The following is a 25745-nucleotide window of genomic DNA, read 5'->3' as shown; positions in this document are numbered from 1 at the left end:
TCAGATATTTAAATAGGCACAAATCGGCAGACACTCTTGGCCACCCCAAGGGAGGGAATCACAGCAAAGGCATTTACTGACATTTATCGAGCACTTACTGTGGTTGCGGCTAGCGAGGAAACCCCACGCCTCGTAGGCTTCCTTTTCTTTAGCGCAGTGACCCACAGAGGTGGGCAGACTTGATTTTCTCCATGCAACAATGAAGAAATGGAAGCTCTGGAAGCCTTGAGTCACTGGCTGCCTGTGGCCAGCTAAAAGGGTCTTATTTGACTGGTGTCCTCGCTTTTCTCGTGCTGCTTGACAAGGGGAAGACATGCAGGCCCTGGACGCTTTCCTCTTTTGCGCACTGAACGGGAAGAAGGTGCTGGTCCTGGAGGAGAAGAGGCGTGAGGGGAGATGCTACAGGGAGGGCACTGGCCCCTTGATGTGTCTCTCTCTCTCTCTCTCTCTCAGCGAGCACCCCTTCCCTAGGTGCACCTTGCCCTGCCCCCAGCCACAGAGCTGCCCCCAACCTGGGCCCAGCAGTCCCCATTTTGGGGGGCTGCTTTGGGCGGGCTGTCTTCTGGCTGCTGGAGTGTTGACCTTGACTGGGGCGCTGCCCAGAGGCCTGTCCCGCGGCCACAGGAAGTCCTTTCGTGGTTGGCCACGGTCACACACAAGTGAGGACAAGATGCATAGTTGGCATCTGCTAGAGAGGGAAGCGTCTGGCAGCTTTCTGCATCCCCCCCGGACGCTCCCCTCATTAGCGCGCTGACTGAGAGGCTGGGTAGATGCCGCAGATCCCCAGAGAGGGCCAGTCGGCCCACAGCACCACTGAGGTCGGCCGGCCACATTTAATTGCATCTGAAGCATGAAATCTGCGTCGGGAGAGAGATTCGGCTTTCCAAGGATGCCATCATGTCTCCGTTCTTCCCGTCGGTAGTAAGCCTCGGAGGGCTTTTTATTGGTTCAGCCTTTCTTTCTTTATCTCAATAGTCTCAAATCTCACCTGTATGAAAATCTCTCAAATATTTATCTTTTTAAAAATCATGCTGCAGTAGTAGTGAATACTTCTCAAAAGCGACAATGGTCAGGACCGCCCAGCAGCTAGGCTGACCTTAACCCCTGAGACTTCTAGAAGAAGCAAGGAGGACTGGAAGCAGTGTTGGACCCGGCAGTGGTCAGGGGAGGCCACTCACCCTCACTCGAGTTCTGTTTCCGGGGACTCCTCTCGTGGCTCTTGCCACCTTCCAAGCAGAGCCCAGAACATTTTATTCCAGTTTTTTCCAAAATTATCTATTGCTCTGCCTCGGGAGCTGACTTAATATGGAGCTGGGAACGGAGTTCCAAGCCGGCAGCTCACAAAGCCGGGTGTTTGTGGGGAACAGTACAAATAGCTCTCTGGTCTCCTGCCCGCCAGTCCTGCCCAGCCGCGCGCCAGCCAGAAGCATCTCCCAAGGAAGACGAGGGCCCATCGCAAATCTTTGTGCAATAGAAAAGCCTGTTAAAATATCTTCAAGGTTTTATGGCACCTTTTTAAATTAAAAAAAAAAAAAACATTTTCCCCCAACCTTATCATTAGAATGCTTTTCTGAAATGGAATCAATTTTAGTGTATCTTCTTAGAATTAATTAGGTTTGTTTAAAAACCTAAAATATGTCCAAGATTTCTCTCTTTGGATTTAATTAGAATAATGAGTTTCACATTTTTTTTTTCAACTGTTTTGCACTGGGGTTGGTACTTTCACGGGGACAGAAATAGAATGTCCTTTTGTTCTCGTAGGATTGGACAGTGGAGACGAGACCAGGAGAGAGACGACAGGTCGGATGAGCATTTCCGATTCTGCCCTTCGTGGCTTCATTTTCATTTCCTCAGTGATCCCTGGGTCCTGCTGTTGGGTCTCTGACGAGATTCTGGGTCCCGGGCCCCTCGAGGGGCAGCTGTACCCTGGAGATTTAAGGCCCCTGCCGCCAACGGGTGGCGCCCCCAGCAGGCCAGAGCGCACTGTGTCGCCGGCCCTGGGCCGCGTGCTCGCGTGGACCCCACCACAGGCCTCTGCTTCTGCAACTCCCACAGCAGGACAGCGGACTTCCTGGCCACGCTTGTTTATCTTACATTAAATTTTTGGGTAATCTCACATAGTTCTAGCATGACTTAGCAAGAAATACACTTCTGTTTTTCAGTGCGACTCTAAGACTTTTTCTTATTTGAGCTTGCGCGTTTGTACGTTGACATGGCAGAAGAATTTGGTGGATTCGGACTAACCTCTGGTAACAGTGGGGCGTGGAAAGATCGGACGTTTTGGTGGATTTGAAAAGAGGTGTTGACTCGTCCTAAAGGAGGCAATGAAAAGAGCCAATCGTGTGTGGGTTTTGTAAGGCTGTTTGCGAGGAGACCGCGGGGTGGGGGGCAAGTGTGGGGCTGGCTCAGGTCACTGGAACCATACAGACAGGCTGGCTTCTAAACCACAGGAACGTATGGTTCCCAGTTGGGAGGCGAGGTGCTGCCATGATCACGAGGACCCTCTTCTGGGTCACAGGCGTCTCGCTGTGGCTTCACAGGGCAGAAGGGTGGAGGGAGCTCCCCGGGACCTCTCACCCCATTCAGGAAGGCTCCACCCTCATGACCTCACTCCTCCCCATAACCCCCCCAACACCTTGGGCATTGGGTGTTCCCACGTATGAATTTGGGGGAAACACAGACTTTCAGGCCTGTGCTTGGTCAGATGGGCTCGTCACCAGCTCCAGCTCGCCCTTCTCTGCCTGGCTCTGCGGGAGACTCCGACGGGAGAGCTGCAGACCCGAGGCGTCTTGCATGATGTCCCGTTCCCTCTCCAAGGCTTCCAGCCTTCCTCCTCGCTGAGGGTAGAGGCCTCCCAGCAGCCTCGCAGGGGCCGGCGGTCTGGCTCTCCTGGGCTTGAGAAGACTTCAGAGGGCGCTGGAATCATCACGGGGGGATCCCCTGGCTGAGGGAAGCGATGGGGAACTGAGAGCCCCCAAAGATGACTTGGGGGCACCCCACCTCCCTGCATCTGGGTTGAGGCCCTGCCTTCTGTCCCGGGCTGGTGGACCAATGTCCATGGTCAGGTTCTGGCCAGCCCCTCAATCCTGCAAGATCTCTCCGTCCCATCGCGTCCATGCACCGACACGCCACCAGCCATTCCCCGCTCTCTCGCGGGTACCCGGTCCCTCCCACCGGGTCGTGCCCATCCCAGTGCACACCTGCTGTTACTTCTTCCATGTCAGAAATCCTCTCTTGCCTGGACTGCCCCTACCGGTGGCCATGCCCTGCCCTTCCCTTTCTTTCCAGAACTGTGTATGTCCGGCGTCTCCAGTTCTACAGCTATCGGCCACTCTTGAATCCATGTCAACATTTGTGGACTTTGCCTCCAGGGTTCCCCTGGACTGCTCTGTCATGTCACAGCGATCTGTCCAGTGGTCAGTTCTCACCGTCCCCCCACCCCCAATTCGATCAGTGCTCAGGACGCCCTTGCTCGTACTTTTTCAGTCTCTTTTGCTGGATTTCCTTCTCTTTAGGATCTTCTCTTTAGTGGTGGAGAGCCAAAGAACCCAGCCCTGGGTCTCTTCTCTGCTCTCCTTTGAGGAGCTCAGCCAGGCTCATGGCCTTAAATAGGCCATCTGTACACTGCTGGCTTCAACCCACATCCTGAGACACTCCACATCTCTACATCTATATAGTGATACTCCAGCCCAGGTCATCTGTACACTGATGGCTCCAGTCCATGTCACCTACATATACTGCTTCAATCCTACATACACTGGCTTCAATCCACATCCTGAGACACTCCACATCTCTACATCTATATAGTGATGCTCCAGCCCGGGTCATCTGTACACTGATGGCTCCAGTCCATGTCACCTACATACACTGCTTCAATCCTACATACACTGGCTTCAGTCCACATCCTGAGACACTCCACATCTCTACATCTATATAGTGATACTCCGGCCCAGGTCATCTGTACACTGATGGCTCCAGTCAACCTCAGGCCCTCACATATGTGTTCTGCTGGCTTTTTCAGCATCCCAACGTAGTGTCTTAAGAGTCTCTCACACCTCACACCTTTAAAACTCCTCTTCCGGTGCTCCCCAGGCCTACTTCTCCCGCAGTTTTCCTGCTTTCATCCTTTCACTTGCCACAAATCTTTGAGCCACTCTTGACTCCTTTCTCTCACGCTCCACATCCAACCCATTAGCAAATCCTCCTGACTCCACCTCGAGGACTTATCCACATTCCGAGTGCTCTGTCCCGCTCCGCGGCTGTCATTCCAGCAGGGCCACGTCGCCGTCTCTCACCTGATCATCACACTGCCCTCTTCACTGCTCTAGTTCCTTATCCTTTTCCTTCTTTCCTCCTCTCTGCCCAGCAGCCAGAGGGACCTGCTTAAAACCAAGTCAGGTCAGGGCATCCCCGGGCTGAAACCCTGTGGTCACTTCCACTTCACCCCAAGCAAAAGCTGAAGCCTGTACGATTGTCTGTGTGGACCCTTTTCCCTCTTGCTTGTCTCCCGGCTCACTTGGCTCAGGTCACCAGCCTCAGGGCCTTTGCACTGGCTATTCCCACCAGGTATCTAAATAGCTCGTCCCTCACTTTCCTTGTGTCCTTTGGAGTCTTCTCAGAGAGGCATCAGCAATCCTGTAAAGATTGCAACCCCAGCTCACCCCGGTGCCCCCTGCCTCAGCTTCATCCCCCACCCCCACCCCCGGCATCTAGCACCTTCTGACATACTATAGATTTTCTTATCTCATTCACGGTCTCTATCCCTCCCCACCCAGCCCCACCACCTACTAGAATGTAAGCTCCACAGGGGAAGGGAATTTTGTCTGTTTCAATTACTGGGCAGTGCCCGGCCCATGCTAGGCACTCAGTATGTTTTATTGAGATCAATGAATAAGGCGCATAGGACCACCTCCGTGTCAGTCCTCTTTCCAGAGATGGGGTTTGGGGCGCTCACAGCTGTGTGCCAGAGCCTCCCCTCAGATAGGGTGTCCAGGCCGAATTGGCAGTGTCCCCTCGGTGACAGGAGCGGGACTGCTGGGGGTGTCTCCTCCATCCTGGGGATCAGCATTACCGCTTTGTCACACATTAACAGCCCAAGTCTGGCTTCCAATCCTCCATCTCCTGGAGCCCAGGTTCAGATTTTAACAGGGTGGCATCTGCCTCCCCTTATTCTCAAGGGGACATGTCCATTCCAACCTGTTTATTCTAAGAACATCTCCTGGATGCTCTCTTACGAAAACAAGGTTTCTCTGTCTCATCTTATCTGTCTCAAAGGCCGGGTTTTGTCAGCCGAACCTGGACTAAGAGTTACCGGCTGATGCCTTAATCACGCACAGATCTGTTAGTGCCTGGTGCCTTTAGAACCTGAAATGCGGACCCACTGTGGCTAGAGCCACAAGCTTCCCATTCTGCCAACAGGTTTTAAGATCCTTGGTCACACTCCCCCCGCCCCCCACCGAAAGAAGGCAAAGGCCTTGTTTTATATCCCTTAGAACTCTGCCCTCCCCTTGTAAGACAGGGTGCTGTCCTCTTCTGATCCAGGTTCCAAAGCCCAGACTTCTCTGGACAGAGCCAAGACGAGGTTGGCTTTGAGGGTAGCCTTGGTTTTCTTGCTTTTTTTTTCCTCTCTGTGGGTCAAGATTGGCCAACGCTAGGGACCTCCCTGGAACCTCTTTCCGGGGCCGTGTGTCCCTGTGCTTCCCAGGCCTGGCTTCCTCTTCCTCTTCCTCTTGCTGAGTGGGGCAGGAAAAGCAGACGCAGGGATGCCAGATGCTCTGGGTTCCTTCCCGCAAAGTCCCAGGAGGCATTTCTAATGCTGAGTCAACAATCTGTTTGCAACCTATTTATCTGCACACATGACATTTTCAAAAGTTCTTTAAACTAGGTATCTACTCCTCTGTTCTTACATCTTTTTCAAAGAGCTCGATCCTCAGTTTGTTTTAGTTTGTATGATCCCCGCCCAGAAAACCCGTGTGCAGCTATGAATATCCCACATTGTTTGCCCGATGATAAATAAGTTCTTTCCTCTTGGAGAAAAAGGCACTTTCTCCTCCCAGCACCGGGAAGGACTTTAGAAGTCCCTGCTCTGATGCTGACTGTGGGGAAAGCTGGTCCTTCTAGGGTTTTGTTATTTCAGAACAAATATGGTAAACTGTTTCCCCCTGGGTTGCTATGGAGAAGAGATTATTTGCCTTTCTCTTAGGGCTTCTGAAAATAATAGATTACATATTTGGGAGGGTGTTTTTTTTTTTTTTTAGATCTGGTTAATGTGAGATAGAGGGGATTGCTCCGGGGATGACATTGTTTGGTTTGGGAAGTATTCTTGCTGTTGCCCAGCAACAGGCTCTTAGAGACGGGAGTGGACTGCGTTGTCCCTGGCAACCGTTGTTACTCAGCAAACAATGAGAGCCAGCGGAGAGCGCCAGGACTGCGGGCGGGCGGCAGGTTTTAATTGAACATCTGCATATATTTTTCTCTGATGAAATTATGTTTGCGTTTGATTTGCCATGACAGGTAGACCGGGGTCCACCTGGGGTCTCCTGGGCAGAAAGCGTGCTGTCATTTTGATATTTCATCCTGTATAAAGCCGGAGGAGCTGATGGAAGGAGGCAAAAAAAACCCAACTTCTAGCCATTTGTGCCGTAGACTGCTCGCCGCTGGAGACTTAAGTCTTCAGTGGAATTTCTTTTTTGATCAGATTCCTTGTGTTTATAAAATCATTACCTGACCAGCCTTCTCGAGTGCTTTCCAGCATGACATTTTCCTTGCGGCTGCTGGGGAATATCAGAAAAGCCAGGACTTGAAGCCAGTGGGCCATACGGGTCGGCATCAGCACATGAGCGTGGCTGGAGACGGGAACCAGACTGAGAGCCTTCTGGTTCTTTAGTGTTCCTTGCGATTCCTGCTAAAAAGTTGGGAACGCAGGTGACCCTCCAGGGAATGGGCTTCTTGGGGAAGCAGGTGTGTCCCCGCTCCCAGGAGCCGGACACCCTCCCCCTGACGACAGGCGCTTTGTGGCCACTGGGAGGATTCTGATCAAAACAGTGTCACTCCCCCACCTCCTCCTCAGCGAGCCAGAGATAGCGAATGTTTACCAGGGCTCGTTGCTTGGGTAAACACTGCCCCTGAACTTCATTCAAAGCCGGTGACACATTTCTTCCCCCCCCCCCCCGCCGCCACCAGCCCCCCTGCACCGCCCTCTGCACCCCGCCCACCCACCAGGGCTATAAATGGGGCGGTGTTAGTCAGTGCCGTTTTCGGCGGGGGCTCCATCCTGCCGTGCTCCCCTCTCCCAGGCGATCTGTCTGACTAAGGCCGCAGCAGCCGCACCCGACCCGCCTGTATCAGAACCCCGCGCCCGCGGTCAGTCAAACAGCTCTGTGGTGAGATCCACTTTAGTTGTACCGATCGGCTTTTTTTTTTTTTCTGGGCAGTTCAGTCTGTAGCTGAATGCCCCGAGCAAATGTCCGTGGCACTTGCGTGCCCGCGCTCCTCCGCCTGATGGCTCGGTACGATGTAAAGCATCTGAGCAAAGCTTCCCAACTTTCCTTTGCAGCCAAAACGTGTTACGGGATGTCATTTGTGTTCCAGAACAAATAAAAGCAGGATATATATATATATATATATGTATATATATATACACATATATATGTATATATATATATATACATATATATATATATGGCAAGCTGGTTAGCCGCCAGCCCGAGGGGCAGGAATTAAGCTCCAGTTATCACGTGTTCTTGGATCAAAATGAGTAAGTTCGGCCTTACACAGAGATCCCCCAGGAGATTAAGGAGAACATAGGGTGCTTCCTGTCTCCTGGGGCAGCAGGACGGCTGGAGGTCAGTTGTGTACCAAGAAAGCTCTGTCCTTCCAAAGAAATGCTCCTCCGCATTCCAGAAAATGAGCTGCGACCTAGTGCCAGGTTAGGCAAGTCATTGTTCAGGAACTGTAGCCTCATTTAAACATTCTCTTTTAAGGGGATCATTTCAAAACTGTCCCCAGAGCTCCCGCCCCCCACATCAGGACTTGCAGCTTGGGCAAAGGGCTTGAGGTGTCTGGGCCCCTTCACCCCACTGGGGAAGGAGCGGGGCCGCTGACCTGCAGGAACCCCTCCGGGGGTCCCAGGGGAGGTGGAGCTCCTGATTTTCAGCTCGGCCCTTTCTCTACTTTGAAACTCCTGAGTGAGGGCCGACCGGAGAGGAGAACAGGGAGGCGCGGGGGTACTTGGAAAGGTCCCGGGCGTGATGTTGGCAGCAGGAAAAAGGCCAGCCTTTCTGCCTGAGTCCATCAAGGAGGTCCTGCCCGTCGCTCTGGCTTATTGGCCATTCCTGGAAACACGAAGTTCCCTTGTCACCAGGCAGCGCCGTCCAGTGTGTGGTGGGGTCACCAGGCTCAAAATCCCGGCAGATGGCCTGGAGGAGGGAGCTCCCTGCCAGCCCCTGGTCCCTGCCTCACTCCTTCTCCCTCAGGCTGTAGGGGGCGCTCTGAAGGCTTGGTTTTTCTGGCCGACTGGTGGGTCCAGTATAACTGGGCGATAGGAAGCCGAACCCGGGGCGGCGAACCTAGAGAATGGCTTGGTTCGTCTAGAAATACCAGGTTTAGTGAGGCGGCGGCATTAGACCAGTGGTTCTCAAAGGGGGTGACTCGACCCTCGGGGAACACTGGGTCGTACCATGTTTGGTTGTCGTGACAGCTGGGCGAAGGCTGCTCCCGCCTCCCCACTGTGCCCCGGACACCCCACAGAGAACAGTCTGGCCCCCAGATGTCCGGCGTGGGGAAGGCGAGAAATGGTGGTTCAGAGCAGGGCGTCTCAAACTTTAAGGCGCCAACAAATCTCCTGGCAATTCAGCTTGAAATGCACGTTACAGTTTATGAGCAGTTCCAGAAAAGGCAAAGCAGTGCCTCTCCCCCACACTGACCTTGTTACCTCGGGGGCATTCGGTTTTCACGACGGGCGGTGCTCCCAGCATCAGGCGGGTGGGAGCCAGGATGCTGCTGAGCACCCCGGAGCCAAAGTGGGTCCAGCTCCGGCAACCACAGCGCCGAGGCCGGGGAGCCCGCACGAGATGACGGAGGACTGGGTGGCAGGTTTCGGTCACTGCGCGCAGTGCTGCTGGGGTCCGGTCTGAAGTGGCTGGTGGCAGCTCCATGCTTCTGCTCTAGCTGTCGTAGCGGGGGCTGTGGGGGGCGTTCCTTGAGGGCCTCGGTCCTGCTCTGCAGGGTCACATCCACCGCATCCTGCAGGCACTGTCCTCACCATCGCTGGGACCCAGTCCCAGCCTCCAGTGGCCCTCCACGCCAGAGTGGCCACCAGCCCCCTTCTCACTGCCGGCCGGGACCGCCGTAGCCTCGCCGGCCACCCTCGATTCCAACGAGACGTGTGTTTGGCGGTGGCAGCACAGCACTGTGACCCGTCATCCTGCGGGCCTGGGCTCAGACGGGGACGAGTGGGGGCGAGGGGCCAGGTAATGATCCCGTTTAAACCCTGCACCCAAAGCGAGAGGAGCCCTGGCTTTCTCCACGGAGCGCCCGCAGAAGCGGTGGCAAAGCAGCGGCGGGGCGGAGGGGCTGCGGGAGCGAGCGTGCCCGAGGGGACAGGGAGCAGGGGCAGAGGGCCAAGAGGGACACGGACCACAAGAGGGACGGCAGGTGGCCTCGGTCTCCAGGGGCAGGGAGTGTGCCCGGCTGGGCGGGGGCGGGGGGCACCACGGGATGCTCGTGGGGCCAGATGGAGGGAAGAGTGTCATCGGCGCCATTATCGGCGGGTCCCTTCCAGTTACCAAGTGGCCTGAACTTTGACCTGCCTGAGCCTCAGTCTGTCTGTCTTGGTTTCTAAAATGAGGATGATAGGCTCGGTCGATGGAGCGTGCGACTCCTGATCTCAGGGCTGTGAGTTCGAGCCCCGCGTTGGGCGTAGAGAGGCTTAAATAACAAAACAATTTCAAAATAAAATGAGGATGTTAACGGAGTGCCTTCCTGAAGGGTTAAGAAGGATCCCATGTGTGGCTTGCTTGGCCCCGAGGCTGGGTGCAGCTGATGCTGACTGGCGTTGCCCGCTTCTGCGCATCCGATGTCCTGGGCTGCTCGCTCCTCCCACTCCTTCCCTCTCGGTCGTATTTTATTTCGTGGGCACCGCCCGGGGTCCAGCCCGTGACTGCACTTCATCCTCCCGCCCCTTTGTCAGATTAGGAAACTGAGGCCACAGCCACAGGCGTAGGGTGTAATGGAACTAAGATCTGAACATGTGTCTGAGTCGAGTCTGTGCCCGTCCGGTGTCCGGGCCACCTTAGCGTTTGCTCCGAGCTCGTGCCTGCCGTGGTTATGGGATCAAGGCTGCGGGTCTTTTCCGTGATGGGGCTGAGGCGCCGGAAGTAGGAAGGAGCCGGATGTCCGTTCCTGGGGCTCTCATCAGGCTCAGTCTGAGCAGGCAGTCCTCGTGTCTGAAGGTCTGCCGCGTCCAGAGCGGCCTGGGCCGCCTCCTGAGTGTGAAGGGGGCACACCTGGCACCAGCCAGTGCACGACACTCAACCTTCTCAGGGACCCCAGATGCCTGACACCAGAACGTTCTGGACACCACCCACCCCTCGGTTGCAAGATTCCGTAGTCCTTGATTTAGAACACGCGGTGCTCTGCAGACTGACCCAGAACCTCCAACATGCCAGGCAGAGGCTGGGGTCGCCCTCGGTCCCGGGGAGGCGGTCCCCAGAAGAGACCTCAGGGCTGGGTCACCACTTAGATGTGGCCTGGTGGCCAAGGGAGACACCTGGTGACTCAATCTAGTCCAATGGCTTAGGAAACACCGAAGAAGTGGCAAGTTTGAGGGAAGGACGTTGCCTTTTTGGTTTCTTAGAGACTAAGTCTGGTGGCGTTTGAACGGGGTTGCGGCCGAAAGCCTGTCTGCTGGGTGAAGGTGTCGGTGAAGGCTGGGTGGTTTTCATTCACTCTTCCCTCCTCGAACCACGACATTGCAAGTGGCAACTAAAATCAGACCACACGTGAGCTGAGGGAAGCATAGCTTCGTTTGGGTTGTTTTTAAATTAATAGTCAAATCATGTCTCTTTAAGAGGAAAGTAAATGGGTGTTGCCCTGTTACCATGGGGGGAGAGGCCCCTGTCCTTGGCGATCAGAGTAGCCTGCCCCCCCAAGAAGGACAGGAGCCTTTGGCTTCAGGGGACCCCAGCCCCCACGTCCTGCCGGGAGCCCTGAGGACGGCCAACTTCCAGGGCTTGGGCCCCCTCCTCTGCTGGAGAGCGAGCGAACGTTTGGCCACGGAGAAGAAAACAGGAACAGAAGCCCAGTTCTTACCAACAGAAAAAGGAATTTGAATTCTGTAGATACTTTATTCCAGAGTAGCTCGGAGCCAGCTCCGGGATCCTTCCAAGTCCACTGCTGCAAAAGAAAAAGAAAAGTGAAAAGTTAAGGCATGACAGGGCACCCGGACAGCTTAGGCAAGGAGGGAATAATGAGCTGCCCTTACTGGAAGTTGAGGCTCGATGCTTCTAGAAACAGTGGGTGTTCTTTCCCGGGCCTGGCCTTTCAGCCTCTCCGTCTGGCTCCATGGGGCCGAGCGCGGTGCCCTCTGTTACGCTTCCTGCTCTTACTGCCTGCTCGTCCCTTCCACGCAGACCCGTCTGTCCAGCTCGTGTCTCAGACCCTGCACCTCCCCTGGAGCAGGGGGGCTCCGTCGGGGCAATCCTGTCCCTTGGGGGGACATTCACCGGTGTCTGGAGACTCCGGGTAGAGGGAGGTTCCTGGCGTGCGGCAGGTGGGGACCACGGGTGCTGATCAGCACCCCACAGTGTCCCAGATGCGCCCCAACCCCAGCAGAGCACAACCTGGCCCGATGTCAACAGTGCCCAGGCTGGGAGCCCTGCCTCGTGCCCACTAGTGGGCGCCTTGGCAGTGACCCCAGAGCAGGAAAGGATGTGGTTTCTACCATCGTGCAGCGTCAGTGAAGACACTTTTCAGCCAGGAGGAGATGGACGTGAAGCTGTCCAAACATACGTGTCTCCTCTCAGAGCCTGGAGCCGAGCAGGGCTGTCCTGAGGGCCGAGCCCCAGGCCCAGGCCAGCGGGCACAGCACGGACAGAATCTGAAGCTCGCGCCCCCTGCTCCTTGGACCCTGCCCTCACACGGAAGGGATCCAAGAGAAGCAAAGGGACATGATTTTTCTCGTCATGCCACTTGGAATGTCAACACAGGCATCCGGGCCGACGTCGGGGTTTGAGACAACTGGTGCTCTCGGAGAACATTCTGGACCTGTCGCTTCTTGTTCATGGGGAAAGTAGGGATCACTCTCTCGGGGGCCAAGGGAGCCTGGTGCCATCCAGATGCCGCCACGCCCCAGGAGAGCATGAGCCTGTAGCTTTGAGGAGGCCCCGTGTCTGTCCCCAAAGGCAAAGGAGAAGGGCATGTGTCTCCCCAAAGCGGACGTTAACGGGCCAATCGGAAGGAAGGTAACAAAACCCGGTGCTTGCTCTTTGCTCTTTACCCGCAGATGACAAGCTGTTTTCGGAATACCATGAGACCTATGTAAGGCAGGTGACCCCTCCACTTGGCATATGGAGGAACAGGAATAGAAATGAGACGGCTTCAGGTCGCAGTGAGTCAGCGCCGGCCAGGAGCAGGGCCCAGAACTGCCCTCAGCTTTTTCTGCGTTTCCTTTCCTGTCATTACTGGTTACTAGGCAACCGGAGTATTTTCCTGTAAACAGAAACCTCTTCCCTTTGTGCCCAGGGGCAGATCCATTCAAGGGGCGTAATCCCAGGCTGCAGCCCGCCATGCCCGGGCCATGCCCGGTCCCTGTCGCCCCTCACTTACACCGGGGGAACCTCACACAGGCTCCCCCTGCTGAGTGTCCCCCGCAGCGTCCCCAGGTCTGCTGTGCTTTCTCCGCCATCCAGCGAGGCCACACTGGCCCACTTCATTCCTCAAGTGTGTCTTCATCGGGGACCAGATGGCCAATGAAACGTGCTAGGCTTACAAACAACACGCTGGGTGTGTTTCTGAGCCACGGGGAGCTTCGGGCCAACCTCACCAAGCTGGGCAATGGCTCGTATTCGAGGCCTCTGTAGACCTTTTTATTGGCCATCCTGAGGCTCCTGGGACCCCGGGAAAGAATGCTCGGCCCGGCCTTGGGCAGAGGAACAGGAGAGAGGACAAATGATGCTGACTGAGCAGACGGGGAAGACCGTCAAAGGGTCCCACCCAGTTCCTGTTGCAAGTTCAAGTTCACGTTCTGAGCAGAAGTGCAGACCCGCACATGGACCTGCGAGAGTGTGCTTAGGGACCTCAGGTGACTACTGTCGCTGAGGAGCCCGACCAGCAGAATTTAGAGATTCCCAAATGTGCTGCAGAATGTGGCTGGTCAGTGCTGTTATCTTTGGGGCCAGCCCTTTCCCTGCATCCCCTGTCCTGCCAGGTGGAAAGGTCGGTAGGTCCAGCCCCACACCTTCTAGAAGGACCACCTGACCGACGGCCCTCATCTCCAAGGACCGCTAGCGTAGCAAACCAGAGCTTGCGGAGAGAGGCCTTGACAAAATGTGCTGGCGCTTACCCTTTGCGGCTGAAAACTGATTGCCAGGTGGGTTTTTTATTTAACTTGCTGGTACGGAAAAATTCAAACATCTACAAGATGAACACAGTGTAATGAAGCCGGTGCCGCGATTCCCAGCTGACACTCACCGTCACTCCGCCGCCTTGTGCCGTCTACGCCACCTCCGCACCCCATCCTCCTCTCCGTGATTATAGTCGTACGCTGTCTTTCAGGTTAAAATTTACATACCGTAAATGCACAAATCTTGGCTGTCTGATATTGACAAATGGGCATTCCACGTAATGCACACCCTGTTCTCCTGGAGAACGTGTCTGTCCACCTCCCCGGAAAGTCCCCGCCTGTCCCTTCCCCCTCGGCTCCTGCTCCCTCTGCGCCGATCTGATTTTTCTTTTCTTTTTTTTCTTTTTATTTTTTTAAGATTTTATCTATTCATTTGAGAGAGAGACAGAGCACAAGCAGGGAGATAGGCAGAGGGAGAGGGAGAAGCAGACTCAAGCAAGACTCAAGCAGAGAGCCCGATGTGGGGCCCGATCCCAGGACCCCGGGACCATGACCCCAGCCGAAGGCAGACGCCCAACCCACTGAGCCACCCAGGCGCCCCTCTTTTCTTTCTTTTTCTTTTTTTTATTAAAGATTTTATTTATTTATTTGACAGAGAGACAGTGAGAGAGAGAACCCAAGCAGGGGGAGTGGGAGAGGGAGAAGCAGGCTTCCCGCTGAGTAGGAGCCTGATGTGGGGCTTGATCCCAGGACCCTGGGATCATGACCCGAGCCGAAGGCAGACACTTAATGACTGAACCACCAGGCACCCCTGATTTTTCTTTTAAACCTTCGGTTCATTTTGTCTGTTCCACATCATGTACTCTTGGATACAGTTTTTTGGACTCAGCATAATGACTTGGAGACTGACCCGGGTGTTGTGTATGCCCGCGTCCGTCTGTTTGTATTAATCACAGATGACCCAGGAGTGCTCCTCTACTGGCTTTCTCGCCACATCTCTTGTATCTTTTTTTTAAATGGTTGCTTTAGTGATTACAATCTTTATCTTTTACTTCACACAACCTGCAGTCTCTCATCTCCTCTCCTGACGACGGGCATTAGAGCTATTGCGCTGTTTTGGCTGTTGTGAATAAAATTGCTGTAAATCTGTGTGTACAGGACTTTTTGTAGACGTGTTTCCATATTTCCTGGATGAACACCTCAGAAAGGAATTCTGGGCTAACGGATGGGCTTAACTTTCCAGAAAACTGTCAAACATTTTATTTTTTTTTTTCTGATCTGATTCTATCATTTTACATTCCTACAAGTGTGTGAGAGATATGGTTTTTCCCGGTGCCCACAACATTGGTTATTGTGAGACTTATTTTAGCCATTCTGGCAATGGTTTACTGGTATCTCATTGTGGCTTTAATATGCATTTCCCTAGTGACTAACACTGTTGAGCACCATTTTTTTTTAAAGATTTTATTTATTTATTTTACAGAAAGAGATCACAAGTAGGCAGAGAGGCAGGCAGAGAGAGAGAGAGGAGTTAGCAGGCTCCCCACAGAGCAGAGAGCCCCAGGCGGGGCTCGATCCCAGGACCCTGGGATCATGACCGGAGCCGAAGGCAGAGGCTTTAACCCACTGAGCCACCCAGACGCCCATACTTGTTGGGCATCTGGAGATCTTTGTGAAGAGCCTGTTAGAGTCTTCTGCCCATTAGGTTGTCTTCTTATTATTAAACTGTAGGAGCTTTTTACATATTGTGGATAAAACCTTCTGTTAGATACATGATTTGCAGATATTTTTTGTAAAGCCCAGACTGTGGCTTAAATGATTTGTGTGTGTGTTTTAAGAAGTTTATTTATTTAGGGCACCTGGATGGCTTGGTCGGTTAAGTGTCTACTTTTGGCTCAGGTTGTGACCCCCAGAGTCCTGGGATGGAGCCCGGAGTCTGACTCCCTACTCAGCAGGGAGTCTGCTTCTCCCTCTCCCTCTGCTCCTCCCCCTGCTCTTGCCCTCTTTATCACTCTGCTCCCTCTCTCAAATAAATAAAATCTTTTCTTTTAAAGTTCATTTATTTATTTTTAAAGTACTCTCTGTACCTGACATGGGGCTCAAAGTAATGACCCTGAGATCAAGAGTTGCGTGCTATTCCAACTGAGTCAGCCAGGTGCCCCTGATCTGTGTTCTTGAAGTCTTTTAATGGACGAATTTTTCAGTTTTCACAAATCTAATTTATCGAGTTCTTTGGTCATACTTACTACTTTCTGAATTCTGTCTAAGAAAATTTGCCTACGCCTCTGTGTTTTCTCTTAGACGTTTTACAGTTTTAGCTTTCAAGCGTGAGTCTAGGATCTAATTTAAAATCATTTTTGTGTGTGGGACAGGATAGGAATTGAAATTCATTTGTTTTCTTCTTCCCATATGGATATACCATTTGTTTAAACAACCTTTCTCTCTCTGTTGAATTGCCTTGACACCTTTGTCAAAAATCATTTGAGGAGGGAAGGAGTTGGGGCTTCGTTAAGGAAAAAGAAGCAGTTGGAAATGTAAGTATGGGTTATTATTTTTATATTGCCGTCTTTGGTTTATTAATATTTCATGTCATTTTTGCATAGGTGTTCAGGAGCGACATTGGTCTAAATACTTCTCTTGTGATATCTTTATCAAGTTTTGGCACCAGGCTTTTGATGACCTCCTAAAATGAGTGAAGTATTCCTTTCTGTATTTTCTGATGGAATTTGTGCACTAACTCCTTTTTCAGTGTTTTATAGCATGTAGCAGCGAAAGGCTCTGTGCCGGAAATTTTCTTTGTAAGGCTTTCAATAACATATTCAGTCTGTTTGCTAGATATGACCTTCACATTTTCTGTTTCATCTTGTGTCAGTTTTGGTATGTTGTGTTTTTCCCCAAAAAATGTTCATTTGATCAAAGCTGGTGAATTTATTGGTTAAAGCTGTTCATAAGTGTTCCTTATGATTTTGGTTTCTCTAAGATTTGTAACAGTATATCTCATTTCATTTTTCATGTTGGCAATTTGGGGTTTTTTTCTTTTCTCTTTCTTATCAATCTTTTATAGAGAATTGTCCATCTTTTTTTTTTTTTTTTAGACTTTTTTAGAGCAGTTTTAGGTTCACAGCAAAGTTAAAAGGAAGGTGCAGAGATTTTTTTCCATGTACTCTCTGCCCTTACACATGCCTAACCCTCCCCCTTTATCAACATACCCACCAGAGTGGTGCATTTGTAGACAAGACTTGCACTGACATGACATGTTGTCATCACCCAAAGTCCATAAGGGACATCAGGGTTCATGCCTGATGTTGTACATTCTGTGGGTTTGGTGGATGTATGATGACATGTATCCACCATTATAGTATCACACCGAGTAGTTTCTCTGCCCTAAAAATCCTCTCTGCTCCACTGATTCATCCTTTCTTCCCCTTAAACCTCTGGCAACCACTGATCTTTTTACCCTCTCCATAGTTTGTCCTTTTCCAGAATGTCATATAGTTGGAATCATACAACACACATGGACTTACTTTTACTTAATAGTATGAATTTATGTTTCCTCCATCTTTACATGGCTTTTACTTCTTTTTCAAAGAAATTTCAGGGGCGCCTGGGTGGCTCAGTGGTTTGGGCTGCTGCCTTCGGCTCGGGTCATGATCTCAGGGTCCTGGGATCGAGCCCTGCATCGGGCTCTCTGCTCCGCAGGAAGCCTGCTTCTCTCTCTCTCTCTCTGCCTGCCTCTCTGCCTACTTGTGATCTCTGTCTGTCAAATAAATAAATAAAATCTTTAAAAAAAAAAAAAAAGAAATTTCAGTTTGGGGAAAATTTTGGTTCTGTCATTTTCTACATGGTTTGTGGAGTTTTATTTCATTTTTTTTCCTTTATTATTTCCTTTTTCTGCTTCAGTTCAGTTTGCTTGTCTTTTTGTTGCTTCCTAAGGCTGAAAACTTAAGTGATTGATTTTTAAGCCATTTTTTCTAATTTGTTTATAAAACTAAACATTTCCTTCTAGGAACTTCTTAGCTACATCCCTAAATTTTGATATATGGTGTTTTCATTATTAATCAGTTCAAAGTATCTTCTAATTTCCTTTATACTTTATTCTTTGCCTATGGGTTATTTTAGAGGTGTTTTTTAAATTTTCTAAATATTTAGCATTTTTCTAGACATCTTACTGACCTCTAATTTTTTTGTCTTATTGTATAATTCAATCTTTTGAAACATATTGAGACTTGTTTTGTGGCCCAGAATATGACCTATATTAGTATATATTCCTTGTAACATTTGAAAAGAACGTGCAGGTTTGGTTGGTTGTGCACTATAAACGTTAGATCTCAGGGGTTGATGGTGTCACCCAGATAAACCATTATTGCTGTTTTTGTTTATTCTCTGTCAAGATTACTGAGAGAAGAGTGTGTAAAATCTCCAACTGTGACTCTTTATCTATTTTTTCCCTTAGTTCTGTTAATTTTTTCTTTCTGTATTTTGAAGCTATAGTACTAGGTGCTTACACTAATATAATGATTATGTCATTATCAGTTTATGAGGATGAAATGTCCCTCCCTCATTATCTCTAGTAATATTCCTTGTCTTGAAGGAATTTTGTCTCAGTACTATAGCCACTCCAGCTTAATTAGAGTTTGCATGCTGTATCTTTTTCCATTCTATTACTTTCCACCCATATGGGCCTTTATATTTAGTAAGTATTTCAGGGGGCCTTGGTGGCTCATTTGGTTGAGCATCCAACTCTTGGTTTCACCTCAGATCATGATTTCAGGGTCATGGGATTGAGCCCCATATGGGGCTCTATGCTCAGTGTGGAGTCTGCTTGGGGTTCTACCTTTCCCTCTCCCTCTGCCCTTTTTCCTTACCCCCCATTTTCATATGCTCCCTCTCTCTTTCAAATAAATTAATAAATAAAATCTTTTAAAAATTAAAGAAGGTTTCTTTTAAAAAGGCAGCATATCAGGGGACCTTTTTTTAAAAAGCTGAGGCTGACCATTTCTGTCTTTTCATTCAAATTTTAATCTATTTATACTTAGTGTAATTATTAATCTATCTGAATTTAGGAAAGCCATTTTGCTATTTGTTTCATCTTTTTTTTTTCCTATGTTCTTCATTAGCTGCCTTTTTCTGAGGACAGATATATTTAACGTTTCATTTGCTTCTTCATTATTTTTAAAGCTACATGTTTTGGGGTGGTTTTTTGTTAGAGATTACCTCAGAGATCTAAGGTGATCTTAATGTATACAATGTATAATGTAAAGATACATCTTAAAGTATCTTTAATTTATCACAAATAAGACTACTACATGTAAAATGCAAGAACCTTGCATGTCTAATCCTATTTACCCCTCCTCAGTCCTGTGCTATTATTGTTGTATAGTTCACTGCTGCATGTGTTACAAAAACACACAATGGAGTGTTATAATTTTTTGTTAAATAGATGTATTTTAAAGAAATTAAGAGAAGAAAAGGAAAAAAATACACTCCTTTGTAATTACCCACATAGTTATAATTTCAGGTGATTTTTATTCCTTCTTGAAGACACAAGTTTACCATTTGGTGTTATTTCTCTCCACCCTAAAGGACTTGCTTTTGAGTTTCTCATAGTGTAGGCAACAAAATTTCTTAGGTTTTGTTTATCATAAAATGTCTTTAACTCACCTTTCTTTTAAGAGTAGTTTTGCTGGGTATAGAATTTTAGGTTGACAGCTTTCCCCCACCACTTTAAATATGTCATCCCATTGTCTTCTGGTCACTGTTGTCACTGATGGGAAGTTGGTTACCATCCATACTATTATTCTTTTTCATAAAAGATGTAGTTTTTCTCTGGCTGCTTTCAGAATTTTCTTTTTCTTTCTTTCTTTTTTTTTTTTTTAATTTTAGCGATTTAACCATGATACAGCTGATTTGGTTTTCTTTGTATTTATCATTCTTGGGTTGATATCTTTTGCCAAATTTAAGAGATGTTTGGCCATTCTTCAAATATATCTTTTTCCTCTCCATTCTCCTTTTCTTTTGGGACTTCAGTTTCATATATGTTAGATTGCATGTTCTGTTCATTTTCCTCAATTTTTTCCTCCTTTCAGTTCTTCAGTTTGCGTTCCACTGATTTCTCTTCAAGTTCACTAACTCTTCCTTCTGCCATCTCTAATCAGCTGTTACGTGTATCAATAAATCTCCCTTTGAGTTATTGTACTTTTCAGCTCCAGAATTTCTACTTCTTTTTTTTTTAACAGTTCGTCTTCCACTGACATTCCTGTATGTTCCTATATTGTACATATAACTTCCTTTAAGTTCTTGGACATATTTTTAGTAGCTGCTTTACCTGTACCACCTGAATTGTCTTGGTCTGGTTATAATTCACTCCTCCTCTCTTTTTCTTGGGTATGGGTCATAGCTGTTTCTTCTCATCATCTGTGGTCTGTATCAGACCCTGGATATCATGAATGCTATGTTGTGGAATTTCTGGATTCTGCTGTGCTCCCTCTGCTAGTGTTTATCTTGGCTGGACTCAAACCCTGTCCCTCGTGCGAATATCTTTTTCAGCAGCAGCTGAAATCTCCTCTTAGTTTGTTAATCTTTGAGCTGCTGGGTTTCCCCCCCCAAACCCCTGGTGTCTTCCCCACACAATTGTGGTTTAGTAAGTTGGCCGAAGATTTGGATGGACTCTAGGCAGATCTGGGGGCATGCCCCCTATATGGCTCTCTCTCTTTCAGGATTTCCTCTTAATATTCTGAACTCTCTCCTCTCACACTCAAGACAACCAGGCTGTTGCTTTCTGCACTGAAGCATTCATGGACTGGGGCGTGCCCCTGGCAAAAATTCAGAATCACTGGTCTGACTGTGGCAGAGTTCTTTCAAGGGTGGACTCCCTGGCAGGCTCTGCCTATCTCGGCCACCCTTGCCCCACTGTGTCTTTAAATTGTGTGTGTGTGTGTCTGTGTTGTGTGTTTTAATATTTTGTTCAGATTTTTTTAAAAGATTTTTATTTCTTTATTTGACAGAGTGAGATCACAAGTAGACAGAGAAGCAGGCAGAGAGAGAGGAGGAAGCAGGCTCCCTGCTGAACAGAGAGCCTGATGTGGGGCTTGATCCCAGGACCCTGGGATCATGACCTGAACCAAAGGCAGAGGCTTTAACCCACTGAGCCACCCAGGCGCCCTTGTTCAGATTTTTAAACTATTATCTACAGGAGAGTTAGTCCCACCAATGCTCTACAGTTACTGAAAGCCAGTGCTGTTGGATGCCTCTTAATAAGCAATTAAAAAAAAAAAAACACACCTTAATTTTGATGTGTTAAGGGCCCTTGATTAATGGCCCCAAATAAAAAAACAATTCAGAGAAATACAACTCAGGAAACTGGATCAGCTTATAGGCAATGTATGACCTTGGTTATCTTAGATGGGTAGGGAAGGATTTCATGCCCTCAACATACGGAAGCAGCCAGGCTGGCCCACATGGCATCTGTTAGTCTGTCTGTCTGATGCTAACATTAAGGGATGTGTTCAGGGGGAGTAGAACAGTCAGTCTCAAAAGGTCATTACATATCCCAGGAGAGTCCTACACAGCCTTAAAATAACCAGGTAGGTTGCAAATGACACCTTTTTTTTTTTTTTTTTTTTTTTTTTTTACATCTGGTTTTATATTTCTTTTTTTTTTTTTAGATTTTATTTATTTATTTGACAGAGAGAGAGAGAGAACACAAGTAGGCAGAGAGGCAGGCAGAGAAAGAGGGGGAAGCAGGCTCCCCACTGAGCAAAGAGCCTGATGCGGGGCTCGCTCCCAGGACCCTGAAACCATGACCTGAGCCAAAGGCAGAGGCTTAACCCACTGAGCCACCCAGGCGCCCCTGTAAATGACACTTTACATAGACTCTACCTGCAACACCGTGTACCATTCAGTATACTGTGGTATGGGCTGTGCTACTAAGGAGACACGGAGGGATTTATTCATCTGGTAAATATTTACCAACTGCCCAGGTCATGCACGGCCCTGAAGCACTACCCAGAAGCCATTGCACGGGATGCTTTTGTCCCAGCTGTGCTCCTCATAATATAGGTCCCTGCCTGAGGTTCCCGGGGCTGTTGTTCAAAGTACCCCAGCCTGGGGGGCTTGACCCTTCACAGTTCTGGAGACCCGAAGGTGCCGGTGAGCTGTGTTCTCTCTAGGGAAGGAGCCTCCCTGCCTTCTCTGGTTTGTGGCGGCCCGAGCCATCCCTGGCTTCCCAGTCCTGTTGCTGCACCCCGCCCTCTCCACCTCCGCTGTCACGTGGCCTCCGCTGTCACGTGGCCTCCGCTGTCACGTGGCCGCCTTCCCCACGTGTCCTAGTCTGTCTGTCACAAGAACACCGTCCTTGGGGGCGCCTGGGTGGCTCAGTGCCTGCTTCCTCCTGCCTCTCTGCCTACTTGTAGTCTCTGTCTGTCAAATAAATAAATCAAAATCTTTAAAAAAAAAAAAAAAAAGAACACCGTCCTTGGATTTCAGGCCCGCCCTACTCCGTATGAGCTCCTCTCGATCCTTACCTTGATTATATCTGCGAAGACGCTTTCTCCAGATGAGCTCACATTCAGGGACTAGGAGCGGCCCTGAGTTTCGGGCGTCACCGTTCAACCCACTGCAACTCACCAGAGTGACTTGTCCCTTGTGCCCAAACTCCCGTCTTCAGTTCCAAGGGCTGTAACCTGGCTCCTGAGTTTCCAGGATTTGGGGATTTTCTTCGTGACTTTCTAGGCTTCGGGCGCTCTGCTGTCACTTCCCACCACACGCTAATGCATTTGTCTTCACGGGCCGGCAGCCTCATCCTCCTAACAATGCGGGTCGTCCCTTGTGGCTCCTCCAGTTCTGGCATGTTGGGGAGATGGGGCCGCAGGGACTCCGCCCTGGACCCCGGGGCGGTGGACCCCAAGGTTTTGAATCGAGGCCGTGCCATTTTTCTACCCATGCTCCAAACCCACATTGCTTCACCAAACCCAAATTACACGAACCGAGGACCAGCAGCCATGGTCTGTTGTCCAAACCTGGCCTGTCGCCCTTTTTTTCTAAATGAAGTCTTACTAGAACACAACCAGGATGTGTGTGTGTGTGTGTGAGAGAGAGAGAGAGAGAGAGCAGGGATCATTCTTGTGCCAGGACAGCAAAATCTAGTAGTGGTAACAGGACCAGATGTGCCTAAAGTCTTTGGACCTTGGCAGAAAAGCTTTGGCGACCCTTGGCCTGAACACCGTACACTAAACAGGTGGCAGACAGCATGCGGCAAACAGCATATTAAACTAGGAAGTACACTCATGTGAAAACCTGGCATGATCTTGAATAACTTCTATTCTGGAAGGTGCATTCTGGCCTCAGTGAGCCGAGCATGGGCTCGCTCTCAAGCCTCATGCTCTCCCAGGCTCCCCTGATTTTAACAAGACTGAGACTTTGAAGCACAGTGATTTCTGCCTGCAAACAAGCCCCTGGCCTCTGAGTCAGCTTTCTCCCTCCGTCACCAGTGCATTCTCTCCACAGAGAGCCCAAGTCCAGCAATTTCCTCCCACTGCCGCCAAAGTGATGTGGGGGGCGGGGGCAGGTGACTGGTTCCGACGTTGGGGAGATCTGTAAATAAGACCTTGACTGAGCAGCTTCCTACAGAATGATTCCAAAGGTCAGTTCTGTCGGGAAGGCGCGGAGAGTGGGAGACCCAGGAAATACACATTGGAAATTCTCTTCCTTCCCTGGCAGAGAAGAAAGCAGGGAGGCCAGTCACCGCGTGGCTCTGGGGACATCTAGTGGTCAGGACGGAGTCAGGGAACCGGGAACCCCCCACAAGCACAGGCCACACCTCCACGGATCCATCCAGTGGCTCTTGTGGTACCAAAGGCTTTGGTGGGGGGGAATGGGCAGAGTCCTAGAATCTTCCTCATTGGGGAAGATGGGGTTAAACCAACACTCAAAACACCTGCACCCGGCTCTCTGCTTGCTTCTGTCATCAGGAGAGGTGGGCTGGGAAAGCTTATGTGAACTTCTGGCGTCCGTCCTGGGCCCACGGTGTGTGCCGTGTGCTGCTCTCAGGCCTTCCCACGAGGCAGAAGTGGGGAGACCACTTGATAACGGGGGGGGGGGGGGGGGCGGGACGGGGCTGCACCTGCCCACAAAGCCACGCCCTCTCCACAGTTCGCATATTTAACAGCTTCTCAAGGGCAGCTGCTTCTTAAAAAGCCAAGACCGTTTGCCTGTGAGCATTTTCATAGACTGATTGTTTTGTATCCCCTGCCACATTATCTTGGTATGAAATGAGTCTTTCGGGGCGCCTGGGTGGCTCAGTTGGGGAAGCCTCTGCCTTCGGCTCAGGTCATGGTCCCAGGGTCCTGGGATCGAGCCCCGAGTCAGGCTCCCTGCTCAGCGGGGGAGCCTGCTTCTCGCTCTCCCTCTGCTGCTCCCCTGCTTGTGCTCTCCCAGTCTCTGTCTCTCAAATAAATAAATAAAATCTTTTTAAAAAATGAAATGAGTCTTTTTGTATAGAATTTTTAAACTACCTTTCTGAAAGACATATGCATCTGGCTGCAAAGAAATACCCTTTTATGCTTTCTCGCGGGCGAGGATCTCTAGGAACAGAAGGCAGGACTTCTCTCCAGCGCAAGATAAAGTGCTTCTTCTTCTTCTTTTTTTAAATTCATTTAAGACAGAGCATGAGCAGGGGAGAGGGACAGAAGGAAAGAGAAGGAGAAGCAGACCCCCCACTGAGCTGGGAGCCGGATGCGGGGCTCCATCCCAGGACCCCAAGATCATGACCTGAGCCGAAGGCAGACGCTTACCCATCTGAGCCACCAGGGCACCCCGATAAAATGCTTCTTTATTCCCACTGTCTATCGCCTTTTCCCCCCTTGAATAATGTCTGGAGATAGCTGGGGCTATCTCTGGGGTGCGGCAGGCGGGGAGCGCAGCTCTCTGGGCATCTAAGGAGCAGGGGTCAAGGGCGCTGGGGTCCGTGTGTAGGAACCATCCAGCGCCACTTAGGGCTTCGCGATGGCAACCCCTCTCCACTCAGTCTCTCTCCGCTTTTCTTTAGAACTGAGCATGCAGAATGCGGAGGGTGGATCCGATTCGCCGGCTTCTGTGACCCTGTGTCCATCGGCGGCAGCACAGGCCCCCGTGGCCCAGCCAGTACCAGCTTCCCCGCAGGTAACAGAGCAGCCGCCTGCTGCCTGGGGCTCGGGCTGTTCTGGGGAAACCAGTGTGGCCGGGGAGGGGGATCGCATCCTCTTAGGTTCTGAAAAGCACCCGATCTGAAAATCAATACTTTCCCAAATTAGCATGTCTGTAGCTATTTGTTGAAAAGGTCCCACCAAGGACTCAAGGATATAAACATGAAAAGAAACCAACTTAGTCTGTTCTTACCCTTGAATAGAATTTCTCTCATACCTGGGAAATGTCCCTTTTACCCAGGAAGACTTTGTGGATAAGGCTACAGATTGGTTAGAGTTCTAGCATTCGAATGGATACGGGCTTGAAAATTTGCAAGGAGAGACCTGCCGCGTGAAGGCTCCTGACTTCCAGGCTTTTGCCGTGGGTGGAAATAGACCACAGGCCCAAACACAGAGCTGACATAAGACCACACAGAGCCGAGGGCAGTGGAACAGACTGGAAGCTTGGAGACGTGTGCAGAGGTCCACTGGGGCCATGTGACCCCTCACGAGCACGATTCCAGAAGTTAGAAGCATGACACTTGATGAAGCCAGAAAAGCCCCATCGTTCCTAACTCCAAGTGGTTCTTCATTTTAGAATAGCTAATCAGACTCGTTTAGCTTTTATTTCTTGCAATAAAGCAGCCCCCCACCTGCCCCGCCCCATGGGCCTCGAAAGCCCAGGGGGCCAAGGGGCTGTGATCTTTCCCTGCCCACTCGAACCTGACCCATCAGCCATCCACCCCTGGCTGCCTCGGCAGGTCTCAGACTCCTGCGGGCCGGGACCTGGCTGGCTGGCGCCAGGGCCCCACACGGCATCCCCTCCCCAGTTCCAAGCCTTCTGGCCCCGCTAGAGATGCTTCCAGGCTCCACAGCGGCCCACATGCCCATCCCCTGCCCCGCCCCCCAGGCACCGCCTCCGCTCCCCCTGCGAGACTTCCTGCTGCCCACTTGGGGCACTCCCTTTCTGGAAAGGTCCAATCACTCATGCTCACGGGCAACCCTGCCTTCCCTCAGCAGAAGGA

At 50.5% G+C, this 25745-nt stretch overlaps 1 protein-coding gene across 5 annotated transcripts in view; it reads left to right on the top strand.

The window, feature by feature from the left end:
• Nucleotides 1-25745, top strand: part of RFX2 (regulatory factor X2) — an 89077-nt gene that overhangs the window by 26083 nt on the left and 37249 nt on the right. For all 5 annotated transcript variants that reach the window (XM_059159645.1, XM_059159644.1, XM_059159643.1 and 2 more), the window contains exon 2: nucleotides 24606-24718. In XM_059159645.1, the coding sequence (XP_059015628.1) occupies nucleotides 24614-24718 (105 nt within the window). In that variant the 5' untranslated portion in view covers nucleotides 24606-24613. The remainder of the gene's footprint in view (nucleotides 1-24605; nucleotides 24719-25745) is intronic.

This window comes from Mustela lutreola, chromosome 2, assembly GCF_030435805.1.
Source record: "Mustela lutreola isolate mMusLut2 chromosome 2, mMusLut2.pri, whole genome shotgun sequence".
Classification (NCBI taxonomy): domain Eukaryota; kingdom Metazoa; phylum Chordata; class Mammalia; order Carnivora; family Mustelidae; genus Mustela; species Mustela lutreola.
Note: the sequence above shows the minus strand (reverse complement) of the source record. Positions and strands in the feature narration are given on the sequence as shown.